This window comes from Lathamus discolor, chromosome 7 (genome assembly GCF_037157495.1).
Source record: "Lathamus discolor isolate bLatDis1 chromosome 7, bLatDis1.hap1, whole genome shotgun sequence".
In the NCBI taxonomy this organism is placed as follows: Eukaryota; Metazoa; Chordata; class Aves; order Psittaciformes; family Psittacidae; genus Lathamus; species Lathamus discolor.
The window spans coordinates 5672632-5686454 of NC_088890.1; the positions used below are offsets into that span (position 1 = coordinate 5672632).

A 13823-nucleotide genomic window follows, 5' to 3' on the forward strand; every position below is an offset into this window, starting at 1 on the left:
GTTAGTAAAGAACTAACTTTTTATCCCCTCCTCTGCATTTAAAACAATATTTGCGCCTCATATCAGTGTCCTTAAAGTACAGAACTTTCATGTGTTCTTTACAACTGATTTTATCTTTATATGTTTTCTGTCTAGTCATCTTTGTATGCCAGATGACTCAGTTTTAGAAAGAGACTATTCATGTTTCCTTCAAACCTTGAATATATAAATAATAATGCTTCTGGAAATTAAGAGGAAGACTTAAGTGAAATGTGTGGCTGTATCTACAGGTAGTGCAGAAGCTCTGATGCAAGCACCAGCGACTCTAAATATTGTTGTTTCTGTAGTCTTGTGTTAATAAGGGACCTGGATTTCTTCTGTATTCATAATTTATTTATGCAGAAAGAATGTGTATAAAGAAGTGGAAGTACGGGATTTAGTTTGGTCTGTTGTACAGAATAATGTGTGTTCTTTCTGTAGCTTCACAGAGGGAAAAACCCATTGGATCTCATTGCACCAGGCTCCCGACTAGAACTGCAAAATGTCCGGGATTCCCTGGAAGCCTGGATAGTCAACGTGGTAGAAAATGTTGGTGGGAGACTTAAACTGCGATACGAAGGGCTGGAGGATTCTGACAAATTTGACCAGTGGCTGTTCTACTTGGACCCTTTCCTTCACCAAGTGGGGTGGGCAGCTCAACATGGGTATAGCCTGCAGCCACCTTTAGGTATTTCAAAACATGTATCTTTTACATGGTGATCGGAGGCTGAGAATACTGATTCCACAGCACTACTTAAGTGAATAATGTCTTTTTAAAAATGCTAGTTAGCTACTGGAGTTGTTTAGTTTTTATGTCTGTGTAAAAGCTTTGATACACTCGCAGGGATCCTTTGTGCGTGATGGCACTGGTCCAAGTAGTTCCTCTAGTATCAGAGTGGTGCATGATCTGCAACTACAGATACTAGAAATGTAACTTATGCAGCTGAGACAGACTTGGGGAACATCTCTTGCACTCTGTGCTTGTTGAAGCATAAAGCAAGCTAGCGTTATCCAGCTGGGATTTGTTTGCTGGTCATCTGTTTCTCCAGAAGTTTTTCTCGGTGTTCATGTGATCTCATTCTTCTCAGAAGACCTAAACCAGGCAGCGTATGGGTGATACAGTGTTCCTTGACTTCAGTCCCTTTTGTAACACATCCAAATGTCAAAGAACACTTAAGTTTTCAAGAAGGAAGGTATTTGCACAGATTCTGAAAAGATGAATTTGGCAGTTGGAAGAACACAAATCAAACCATTAGCTTTATTGCTATGTGTTTTGAACGGAAAGAGGGAAGATGATTTCATTCGCTGTTTTCCTTTGTTTTTACTCAAGCCATTAGGTCCTTGAAGAGCGAAGCGGATTGGCAAGAGATCCTGAAGAAGGTGAAAGAGGAGGAAGAGGAGTCATCAGTTCCTACAGATCTCTTTAAGGTAGAGGTACAGTATATGTAGTTTCGTGTTGTGGGTGCTATGAATGCTGTATGTCAAAGAAATGATTTGGGGAAGTCAGTCCCTGTTACTCAGAATTTTTTCACTGTTTTGGTTTGTTGGCTTTGGGGTTTTCTAAAGTTTTTTTCTCCTCTAGCTTAAAAAAGTAAGAATAATAATAATTATGTAATTATTGCACAATTCTTATGTTGGACAATGCACCCTTCACAAGTATGTGAACCATTAGTCGTGGGCTGGGCAAAATCCCTGGGTCTGATCCTTTGTAATGGCATCTCTGGTTGTTCACCAGCTGGTCTTGCAAATTAGTGTCCTAGAGGAGGGCAGGGTTACTGCAGTCTCTCTAAATGTGTGAGTACATTGAAAAGTTTAACGTGTAGCATTTAAAGATGTGGTGTATAAAAGTCCTGTTATATCCTGAGTGTTAGCAAATGCTACTAATGAGTCTGAATTTAAACATATATGGATTGAAATAAAAAATAAAAAAAAAAAGTACTGAAATGTTTTGAGAAGTGGGAATGTAAATTTAGTCCTTCAAGTTCTTATTTAATTTTTTTCAGCTTCATTTGGACCCCTAAGCAGAATAGGAGATGCTTTTGATCTTGAATGTGTTGGGTTGAATGTGTTGCTCTATATATGAACAGGATATGCGTAATTCTGGAGCAGGAGTTATTTTGCAGGGTTTTGTTAGGCTGAAAATGAAGACTTTTCTAGTCCTTCTTTAGCTCATGATGAGTGCTAGAGGTCAGGGATGGAAAAAAAATCACTGACCAGACCACCCTGTATTGTGGAATCTTGCTTCTGTGTGGAGAGGGGCAGAGGAGGAAATCTTGGGGACTCAATTTCCTTAAACTTATAGAACTCTGTTAGTCTCAGGGGGTGTAGTTGGCCTCTTCATTATAGAGAGGTTGCTAATTCCCTGAGACATTGATTTCTTAGCGTGAACTAGTAAAAACCCAAGTTGCCCTCTTCAGTTGAATTACAAAACCTATGTCCTTTTTAATGGAGAAAGGCAGGTAATCACACTGATACGTCATCTTTCAGGATAAACCTGTGATTGGAGTGCATTCCTTCTCTGAAGGCATGAAGTTGGAAGCTGTGGATCCAACGGCTCCCTTTGTAATCTCTCCTGCTACAGTTCTCAAGGTACCAGGATTCTTTAATTTGTCCTGCTGAGATTCAATTCTGAACGGATGAATTTAGCAGTTGGAGGAGCACAAATCAAACCTTTCTGGTTTTAAAAGCTCAGGAAATTCTCATTACCTTAAAGGCCTGAGCCAGTTTTCAAATGCAGTATTTTGTAGGTCTCACTTAAGGGACAGGTTGTTGTGAAAAAGAATCTTAACTGCTGATGGTGAAGGCATTGGATTTGAATGGAGGGGAAAGTTCCATAAGGATACAATCTCAAAAGATCAAATGGCTTAAATTGTCAAAACCAGATTTTAAAAATCTAATATATTCTCTCATAATCTGAGTATCCAGTTGAAGATAGGTTTTGGGGTTTTGTTTTTGCCAAAGTTATCGTTGCATATCATTACATATCATTACCATGTGCAAGTTCTGACATGTAGGTGGCCTGATTTTCAAACAAGGGCCCACACATGAGTTTGAAAGTTGAAATTAAAACTCCCCAGCATAATCAGGTTTTGAGCAATCTGTCTTCTTGTGTGAGTAAGCAGGTGGAAGGTTCTAAAGAGTCCTGCTTTGATGCAGTAAACTAAAATCTTGCTGTACGACGTAAAACCAGGACATATTTTAAAATCCTTTATTTCCCAGGCACTGTTGCTTTTTCTTTAGGACAGATAGGCTCTCAATGTAATACCTTGCATTTCTGTGGTCTCTGTCTTTTAAACTCTAACATAGAATTTGTTCCAATAAGATGCTTGTTTATTACTAAAAGGCACAGCTAGTTCCAAGAAGAGCAAGATCATTCACCTGTCTTGATATTTTCTTGTCCTGCTCCTGGGTACTTCAGGAGCATGGTGCTTTTACTTGTGACAGTCCGTCCTGGGACATAGTTCAGCCTTGTTGAAATAAGCAGGTTTTTGTTTGTTATTACAGAATGGTAGTAAGACCACAGACTCTAATTTCACTGCATTTTTTCATAAGAAAATTTCATATAGCACTTAATCACCTTATTTTTGACGTGCTAATACATTACCTCTTACTGTTCATTTTTGTTAAGTTTCAAGGTAATGCAGAGGTGTTTGCTGGTTTATGAGTCCCCATAGATTCTGTTTTAATTATTTTGTATAAACCCTCACATTATTCAAGGTAAAGGGTTTCCATCACTCAGTGTTGCTGTTTAACAAAGTTATCAAAATGGGAGAGAGGGAGCCATTGATCAGAAGCTGCTACTTATGAGACCACCTGATTCTCTTTTGGCTAACTACAGGTATACAATGAAAAATACTTCATGATAGAAATTGATGACTTGAGACCAGACCGCACAACCAGCCAGTCTTACATTTGTCATGTGAACAGTGCTGGTATTTTCCCTGTGCAGTGGAGCCTGAAGAATGGTTTGCATCTCATTCCACCACCAGGTATGTTTGTGCAAGCTTGGCATGCTCCCTCCTCTTTGAAGGAAGCAGATTGCAAATCCCCAGAGCTATGTGTTTAGGACAATGCATTTGCAAAAGATTGAAACACAAAAGAATAAGAAAGATCAAGTCGTGAGAAACCAGAGCTTTCAGTTAGTGAAACTGAAGCTTCCTGGTTACGTGCCTGTATTTGAGAAGATGGCAGGGGCTGGCAATGCTGGTTGTGCATAAAAACCTGAACTTGAACCTTGAATTGAGCACGTGTGCCAGGGCTGAGGGCAGTGTTAATTTCAGCATTAATTAACGTGATACCAGAAGCCTATAGTCTTTGCATTGGATTTTTGCTTTTGGCCAAAATGGAACATTGTTATCCACCATTTTGTAATATTTTTAGAGTGTCTTATCACTTAGAAGTTAAGGTTTGGGGATTTTTTCCCCCAAGGACCTAGCAGGCACTGTAGCAGATTGCTGAAACCTTGCTTCAGGACATAAGGGAATAGGGGAGTGATCTTCAGCTACTGAAATATTTATTCATTTTCTCAAAATGGAAATGTCAATGCTATTGTAAAACCAGGGACTCAGTCCTCTTACCACCACAGAATTCGGAATGTTTTGGTTTAGCCACTCGTGACATCAGAGGAGCAAAGACCATAGTAGGATGTTTGCCTCTTGCCTTTTCTTGGGTGAGGTACAAGATGTGGCTTTGCTTGACTCAGCATTACCTAGAATTTTGTATGTGAAAGATGAAATCTCACTTTCTAGGCATGTGACTGGAGCTGACAAAGATTTTTGAGCTTCTTGTTTCATAGTCCCCCTGGAAATGGTGGGCATTCTGAGTTGTATGAGGTCTCAAGAGCTCTACTGGCACTGATAGAACTGAGAAAAACAAATGGGTCCTTCTGTGATTAACCCCTCTCTAAGGGGTAGTTGAAATTCATGGTTTTATATCGTCATATTAATACTGTATTCTCAGACTAGGTTTAAAATTTTGTTTGATCTCTTAAACCCTTGTCCCGGGCATTCCTTGTAGGGGACTGCTTCCAAATTCTACTGAAATAACTGCTCCACTTGTCTCCTCGCTCATGTACTGCCAGCCTCAGACTCTGATGGCAACACACTTCTGCACCCAGTTCCGTTCAGCTGTTTGCTTTTTATTAGCTCACAGGGAAGCGAAGTATTTCCTCCAAGAAGAATTTAATTCATCTTTTTCTTGGAAAGAGGCTCTGTATACTGATGGACTCCATGTTCAGACTCTTCCTTTCAAACCTGTATGCAGATTTACAGCTGTTAGGAAACTTAATGAGCCTCTTAGGACGTCTGACTGCTCCCTTTAATGGCTTAGTATTTAACATGTTTTTGAGAGAGTGGAATGTTGGTACTGTGCACATTTTGAATGCTCTATTTTTTAAGAAAAATAAGAAGTTTCAGAGCTGACACACCATCAATGAAGGAATCTTGCAGAAACTTTTCCTCAATTTCATCTGTGTCCTGTGAAAACAGTGTAAACGCTTCCTCTTGTTTCACTTGCTACCCTTGTCTGCTTAGCAGATGTACTCTATTCACACCACTGGTTGCTCTCTGTGAAGCCACTTTTAGTTAGACATTATTTCAATCAAAAATTGGAGTCAAGGTGGGGCAGTGCCCCAGTCACCTCTGCAATGAAAATGAAGAGTATATCTCAAATACGAGGGATTGACCTCGGGTGGCTCAGTGAAGCCCTAGTCAGCTCACCAGGTCGAGTGACCCAAACAGATTTCAGTGACCTGTACTTTGTGTCAGTTTGCAATGAGTCTCATGCTGCTAAACTAACCCCTTCGCTTTTTCTTCACCTAGGTTATCCTGGGCAGGACTTCGATTGGGCAGACTACCTCAAACAGTGTGGTGCTGAGGCCGCTCCCCAGAGCTGCTTCCCTTCGGTAAAGTTCTTTTGCAGAAAAACCTTTCTTCTGTTGTGTGAATGACACTCTGGATTCCTGGGAGAAGAACCTTTTACATGTTTCTGGCTTAAATTGCCTTTCCAAGTAGACCAGAATAGAATAGTTAATTTAGAAGGTGCCTACAATGATCATCTAGTCCAGCTGCCTGACCTATTCAGAAAGTCAAAACATGTTGTTAAGGGCATTGTCCAAATGCCTCTTAAACACTGACTGGGATGGGGCATTGACCACCTCTCCTGGGAAGCCTGTTCCAGTGTTTGACCACACTCTCAGTAAAGAAATGTTTCCTAATGCCCAGTCTAAACCTCCTTTGGCACAGCTTTGAACCACTCCCGTGCATCCTATCACTGAATACCAAGGAGAAGAGATTCCACTCCACTTCCCCTCCTTAGGGAGCTGCCTCCCTTTCTCCAAACTAGACAAACCCAAAGCCTTCAGCTGCTCCACAGAGGATGTGCCTCCCAGCCCTTTCACTGGCTTTGTTGCCCTTCTCTGGATGCTTTTGGGAGCTTCTAACATTTTACCTGTACTAACTGAGCAAACGAAAGGGTTAAGAGAGTTCAAATACATGCAAACTGAAGTAGGTGCATGCCAGTTTCCTAGAAGAGGAGGTGGGGGATGAAATGCTTCAGCTGTGATAAAGTAGATCAAAAGTAAATGATTGTTTGTGAAATTGAGATACGTAAGAGTCTGTGGAATAGTTATAAAACAGCATCAATCCTTGGCAGTCCTGTAATTGTGGAAACAGGGCCTTTTAATAGACCTTGCTTTCATTTACTTGATGTGCTCTTTCAATCTTCCTTCCTTTCAGGTTGAAAAATTAATTCCATTGTATTAATCAATACCAAGTCATCTTAAATTAGTACCAAATAATAATCTTATGTTAATCAGTGCCTGAAGTACTTGGTGGATTTTCGGCTTTTGTTGGTTCAGTGGCAGTATTGCTGTCTCCCAAAGCACAATACCTTGTCAAGCAGAAAAGGGTGCTATTAAAACCTGCCTTCCAATTCCAATTACAATACTTGTCTGTTGCGGTGCTTAGGGAAAGAAATTAAAATGAATAATTACCAGTTTGTGAAGAGGATGAGGCTGGCTGTGAATTCTTGTTGCCCTGGTCCTGTCTTTAAAGCCCCAGACTCCACCCCCAAACCCAAAGCCCCATCCACAACTTTTTATGTTCAGTTTAATAACTGACATCTGAGAACAAGTCACTGAATTCATTATCCCTTTTCTAAGAAAAGTTGCTCCCTGTAGGCTAGTTCCAGAATTCATAATGTATTGATCCTTTAATCATGCTGCAGAGTGGCTCTGGGAGGAAAAGTCCTGTCTGGCTGTTATTTCTTACCTTTAATTCAGGAGCTTCAGAGCTGGATAAATATCCATTCTTACATTTTAGAAATTTTTTGTGTAAATGTGGACTGAATTGGTGAATAAAGTAAAATCCTACTTATCCCCAAAAAGTAAAATGGAGAAAAAAAGTCCTTTGTTGTATGTCAGAACAGGAATGTTATTTGCATATGGAAAGTGGATCTCAAAGCTAATAGAATAGAGATCTGGGTCAGACTATTTGTCAGACTTATCACTTAGGTAGTAAGCAGCAGAGAATTCCTGGTTGCTTAGAATACACTGAGTCCTTTCAGTGAGTCTCAGCATCTTTAATTTTGAGTACAAACACGGTTTTTTCTAGGTCTGTCTGTAGAACCTTTTTAAACTTAAATTCTGTATAGTTTGTAATACATTTTATATCTTTATCTGTGTAATACATCTTATATCTTTATTTATGTAATGCATCTTACTTAATGTGATAATTATCTCCTCTGACTGCGTATCTTTCTGTGTTACTCAGACACTGAAGCTTTTTATGTGTTGCTTCTGTTCATGGCAGTTCATATCATATACTGGATACACGGATGGTATTTTACTGAAGTGTTCTGTCTTTCTCCTAGTTAACTTCCGACCATGGATTTAAAGAGAATATGAAGCTTGAGGCTGTGAACCCGATTGATCCTGAAGAAGTTTGCATTGCTACAGTCACCAAGTTGAAAGATTCCTACCTCTGGCTTCAGCTGGAGGGTAAGCCTGATGTGGGAGAGTAGCACTTGAACTTACTCTTCTGTAGTACCATCATTAAACCTAAGGAGCATGTGGAGCAAACTCACTGCATGCAGAGTACAAGCAGCAGGTCACCGTTTCCTCAGTGAAAACACAGCAAAAATCCATTTACAGTGTCTGTTTCCCACTTAGTCCTGGATGGCAGTGCCAGTTTGAGCCAAGCAAAATGGCATTTGTGCATTGCAGTGTGTCAGTGCTAGGCTTGTGCACTGTGCAGAGGGCTGATCGGTGTCTTTTAGAGAGCAAGGGCCTTGTAATGTTTTTATGAATGAGTGACTTGCTTTCTTAGCAAGCTTTGACCAGACCTAGGAAGAAAACTTTTGGAGAGGTTCTTCATTAAGATAGAATAGGCCTGTGTCAGCTGTTCTCCTTTATAATCCTGCTCCTTGATTGGAAGCACATCAGCATACACTTACTTTGCACTGTGCATCTCTGCTAAACTGTGGGTGGCAAATTCCCATCTCCAGCCTTTAAGAGGAAGCAAATGAGGTCAGGAAAGAATCTGGTCAATAAAAGGGGATGAATAAATAATCAATATTGTGTTCCAAATACAATATAAGCAAAAGTGGCTTCACTGGCAAATATATAGCAAGCGTTAATCAAATTAGGGTTTTTATTTTTATGAGTTGTTTCAATTTTTGCTTCTCTAAATTGAACAGGCTCCAAGAAACCCGTCCCTGACTGTATAGTGAGTGTGGATTCAATGAATATATTTCCAGTGGGTTGGTGTGAGACGAATGGATATCAGCTCAGACCTCCTCGCAAAGCAATAGGTATCAGTTCTGTTCTCTTTGTGGTGGTTAGTTGGGTCGATAAAGATGGCAAGATCTTCTAGAACAGGCTACTGGAGAGTTATTGCTGGCATCGCTGGATTTGGAAACATTCACCATGTACAGAGAATCTGTGCCTTGTGCAACTGTTCGCCTGGCTGTTAGGTCAAGTTGGAATCCATACAACAACTCCAAAACGGACAGTGTTGGCTTGAGACCCTTGCATACTGTACGAAATAGAAATAAAGGGGATAGTTTCTAAATGGGCCAGGTGATAATGATCCCTTAATGACAAAATGTTGAATAATAAATTCTACCTGTTTTAAACTACACTAGTAAGTAGCATAAGATGGTGTCTTTTCTTAACTGGTTATTGAAGCTCTGTTTATTGAAGTTTAATGGGAGCTGGAGAAACTGAAGAGCTTCCTGAATGTTTTCTAAGTAAGATACAGAAGTTGTAAGATTGGGATGGGCTGTAATTTGCTGCAGCTCAAAGCAAGAGAGAGTAATCTGGGATATGGCTGCACTGCCAAGGACAGAGGAGGAAGCGGTGGGAACCTAATTAGAGAAAAGATGATTAAAAAAAGGGCTGAAGTTTGTAGGGCCAAAGCCTGAAATTGGTGAAGAGGCACATGTTGCATTACCTTCCTTGACGTTATTACCTGCTTGTGAAAGCCAGAGTTAGCAAGTGGACCCATCATTCAGTTGACTTTCTTAGTTACAACACTGTTTTCCTCCATAGCAATTGGCTTAAGTGGTAGATGTTTTTAACCATCAAATTTCATTCCATTTTGAAGTTAAGCAGTGTTGGAGTTATGCCAGTAAAGTGGCAAGTTAGGCCTAGGAACCTAACCTTTGGTTAAGTTTCAGTACTCAAAAGTGCTGAAAAGGAAAGCACATCATTCCTTTTTGGCCGGTATTACCAGTAGTTTAGGAGCTGTGATACAAAGAAAGATGCACAATAGGTAAGATTCCCTAGAAGACTGGGGGTATGCATGCCTGGCTTAATGAATTTTTACTGAAAGTTAAAGTAACCCTGGTGGGTTACTTCCCATTACATGGGCCAGCAGGCCTCCAGTGCAGATGGGTCAGCTATCTAACATTGTGGTGACTTTGAAAACTGATTCTTTTGTGCATATAACTTCGTGAAAATATATATATATATACTGTACCAGATGTTTCATTTGTTTGCCTCTCACACTTTGCTGTTTATTTCTTCTTCTTCCTTTCAGTAAACAAGCAGAAAAAAATAGCAGTAGTTCAACCAGAGAAACAGTAAGTAATGGGGTGTTTTTTTGCTCTTTTGTTGCAGTTTGGTTTAGTATTTTGGTTTTCTTTCTTTTCATTCTCTAATTGGGAAATCATGTTATCCCAGGGGAGATTTTGCTTTACAGAAGTGCTGTTAAGAGATTCCACAATCCATTTGTCTTAATGCTAGTAGTTCGTTTTGAAAAAGACCTCTCTCACTGCTGTATTAGGAAATAGAAAGGATGGAATTTGTCTTTTAACAATGCTTGTGCAACTCAGGTGAATTATTGAATAGGTCAAGTCATTGAAGTTCTGGGGTTGAAGTTGGTTGTTCATTTTTAAAAGATTGTGTTATCTGTAAGTGTTGGAGTGCATTTAAGAAAAACTAGCCTGACCTAAAGACTGTTCATAAGCTTGTGCTTGAGCCTTTTTTTCAGTAGTGATAAATAGGGAAAATTACTGGATTACTTTTCAGTTGTATTCCTTTCTCAAATAACAGTTTCTGTAATGTAAACACACAGGAAATTTGGCTGCCTTAACATGCAGCTGTGATTTTGCAAAGCTGAGCAGATTTGGCTTTAGTCTGAGTAGATTTAGTAGATAAATTTCTAATAGTTCCTTCCCAAACTAAATTTGGCCCTGACTAACCAAAAATGAGAGTTCTACTAAGATCTACGATTCGTCTATGAACTCCATCATGGATATGAAACTCCTTCATGTGAGGCTGCTCAGAAATGCTCAGAATGCCTGACAGTTGGTTTTATTGACTCTTACAGCTTGACAAACACCAGATCTGTCAGTAGTCCTGCCAATGTTTTCATTGCTTCTAAAAATACTGAGCAGACTGTTCTTCCATATTTTGTAATTGGGATCCTTACCAAAGTACTTGAGTCATTCCAGTTGTATTTTGTGTAAAAAGGTACGACTGTACACTGCCTTGTGCCAGGAAATGGGAAATGAAGGTAAAAGGAGGCAAAAAATATAAACTGCTGTCAGTAGCTTTGTGTTGTTTGTTTATCAGCTTGAAGCCTATATACTTCAAGCAAGGAAGGATTGCTGCTAGTTGTAGCAGTACAGTAGTTCTTTCCAAATTGAATTTGATGGTCTTCACATGTTGTTATTGTGAAACAGGCGAGGTGTGAAAAGCAGATTAATAAGGCTGGACCTGGAGGGAAAAAAAAAAGAATGGTATGGGGTGTGTTAGTAACCCCATAGGTCACCTTTCCTCACATCTGTCCTCATGCCCAACCCTTCTGTCATTTCAGAATTTTGTCTTCAAGGACAGTTCATGATGGACTCAAGAACCAGGAAATGAACTCTTCTGATTCAGGTATTGATCAGGGAGGGCAGGCTAACAAAGACAAAATCCTGGAACAGTTGAGCTGCCTCATTGTTTAGCTGCTCAACGCTCTTATGTTAGGAGAGAGCAGGAAATGTTTTGAACATTTTTATCCCTTGATGATTTGTTGTACTTCAAAAAAGAATGAAACAAACAAAACCAGAATTACAGGTGTCCTGCAATTGATATGGGTGTTAAACCTGGAAATTAGCTTTTTACACTAGAACATCCCCCCTTGCAGCAAAGAATATGTGGAGCCAAATGTGTACTGTGACCTGTGCAGGTGATTTTCTTATTGTCACTTGTTATGTTTAATAATGTTGGGACAAGTGTAACAGGCGTGCTGCATCTGTGCTCTTGAGTTGTTAGAGTCTAGCTTTGGGAAGCAGGTTTGTGTGTTTTTTATGATAACTTCATCATCGTGATAAACAAAAGCAATTCAAACAGTAAACTGCTTTGTGTGCCAGATGGCGAAATCTAGTAATTTTCTAAACTGTTGCAAGAATGAATATGAGGAATAAATACATCTGCTGGTGAAACAGTCACACAGATCTATCTGGCAGCAAAATACCTCCTCTGCTATTTTCTGTACAGTGAAATGCACATCTGAAGCTGCAGCAAATGTAAGCTTTACAGAAATGATTCGTGCTTGGTTAGCATCTTAATTGGCTTCTGATAGAGTCATAATGTAAATTTGACTTCATTTATTTATCTGCAGTTATCAACTACTGAATTTAAGATCTTTATGTGATAATGTTGTTCAATCAAGAACAACTACAGCACTGCTAGGGGAAAACAGTTTTGTATTTATACATGAGTATCTTGCAATACATAATATACCTAATTTTAATTTTGAGCAGGGTTGAAACATTCAGTAGGTGCGGACAACTTGATGTCACTTCATCAACGGTCATTTCATCAGTTGCTGCATCTCTTGTTTGCTCCTTGAGGGAAAAGAGTGTAAAAATGCAAAGCAATGGGATATTGCAGTTTAGGGTTAACAGTGGGGAACAAGCTTGCCGGGTCCTCTGGGGGCAGAAATTTAGGGGAGAGATAATTACTTGACTGGAAAATTTGTCCATAATTGCTATGTAGGAAGTGCTTCTGCCACCAAAAAGTTGGGATTGTCATCTTCTTGCCTGTTCCCACTGGTATAATACCATGAAGCATCAGACTAGCCAGGAAGAATTGTGGCTTTTCTGATAAATTACCAGATTTATTTCTTGTAGTTTGACAGTTTACAAGCATGTGTGTGAAGTCTGAAAAATATTTTGGCAACATCAAATAACTAAGGCCGTCATTGCAAATGTGACACTGAAACTACCTCAAATTCATGTCAGTCAAGACTTTTTCCCCTCCTTTTATACATCAGGCAAAATACTACTTATTGAAAGAAGTCATTCTTTCCTGGGGAGGTTGTAGTGTGTGATTTTAATCTTTGCTTTCTCATTTCTCAGTGGTAATTAATGGAAAGTACTGCTGCCCAAAGATCTACTTCAACCACCGGTGCTTCTCAGGGCCTTACCTTAACAAAGGCAGGATTGCAGAGCTTCCACAGTCTGTGGGACCTGGGAACTGTGTCCTTGTTCTAAAAGAGGTAAGGTGGTTGTACATAGTGGGCCTGCATGTAACAGTGTATCATAAATGCTAGAGTGTCTCTCTGATTATAGATGGGTAATTAATAAATTTAAGCTCATAATAAGTAAAGAGAGTGTTTTGCATAAAGTCAAGTATAAATCATGGTCCCTTTTCTGAGTGGCTGGAAAGAGTAAAAGCCTCTCATTTGTCTTGAGTTACAGCCATCCTGCTACTGCTAAACTTTATGTTAGGTTAATACGGAGTAACCTGTAATTACCACAGTCAAAGGAGTTAGTATCTTTTTATAGCTGTAATAAATGCTTCAATTTTAATTAACAGAATTTAGCTTCAGATAATCCCAAAATTCCTTTACAGTTTGAACTGTTGATATTAAAACAGAGAAAATGCAGATTTTCTTAATAGAAATGGCAAAATAGAAATGCAAATCGATTATGCCTAGGTTCTGATGCACCTAATTTGGGAGTGATTTGAAATAAGCACATATTGAAAATAAGAAATTCAGTTTGAATGCACATTTTTTACTATACCCCACTAACTTCAGGTTATTTACAACTTTGAGTTACTTTACAGCACCAGAAAAATTCTCATTTTATTGTAATACAGGCCTTATCATGGTTTATAAGAGCAAAACAGAGGAGAGCTTCAGATTCTGCATTGGGATTTGGTAGCAAGTAGCAGGTTGGCAGGCACCAAAATCCTGCAGTGTTTTTTGGCACATCTTCACATGTCAAACAATCTCTTAAGATAATCACTTAGATCTACCTAAGGTTATGCAAGTTTTGTAGTATTCAGCCCCAGGGTTTAATTTAGTGAT

General features: G+C 39.4%; 1 protein-coding gene across 3 annotated transcripts in view; it reads left to right on the top strand.

The window, feature by feature from the left end:
- Nucleotides 1-13823, top strand: part of SFMBT1 (Scm like with four mbt domains 1) — an 83954-nt gene that overhangs the window by 60506 nt on the left and 9625 nt on the right. For all 3 annotated transcript variants that reach the window (XM_065687153.1, XM_065687152.1, XM_065687154.1), the window contains exons 6-15: nucleotides 460-706; nucleotides 1349-1446; nucleotides 2506-2607; nucleotides 3857-4007; nucleotides 5838-5920; nucleotides 7888-8014; nucleotides 8713-8826; nucleotides 10056-10098; nucleotides 11337-11401; nucleotides 12868-13007. In XM_065687153.1, coding sequence (XP_065543225.1) covers nucleotides 460-706; nucleotides 1349-1446; nucleotides 2506-2607; nucleotides 3857-4007; nucleotides 5838-5920; nucleotides 7888-8014; nucleotides 8713-8826; nucleotides 10056-10098; nucleotides 11337-11401; nucleotides 12868-13007 — 1170 coding nt within the window. The remainder of the gene's footprint in view (nucleotides 1-459; nucleotides 707-1348; nucleotides 1447-2505; nucleotides 2608-3856; nucleotides 4008-5837; nucleotides 5921-7887; nucleotides 8015-8712; nucleotides 8827-10055; nucleotides 10099-11336; nucleotides 11402-12867; nucleotides 13008-13823) is intronic.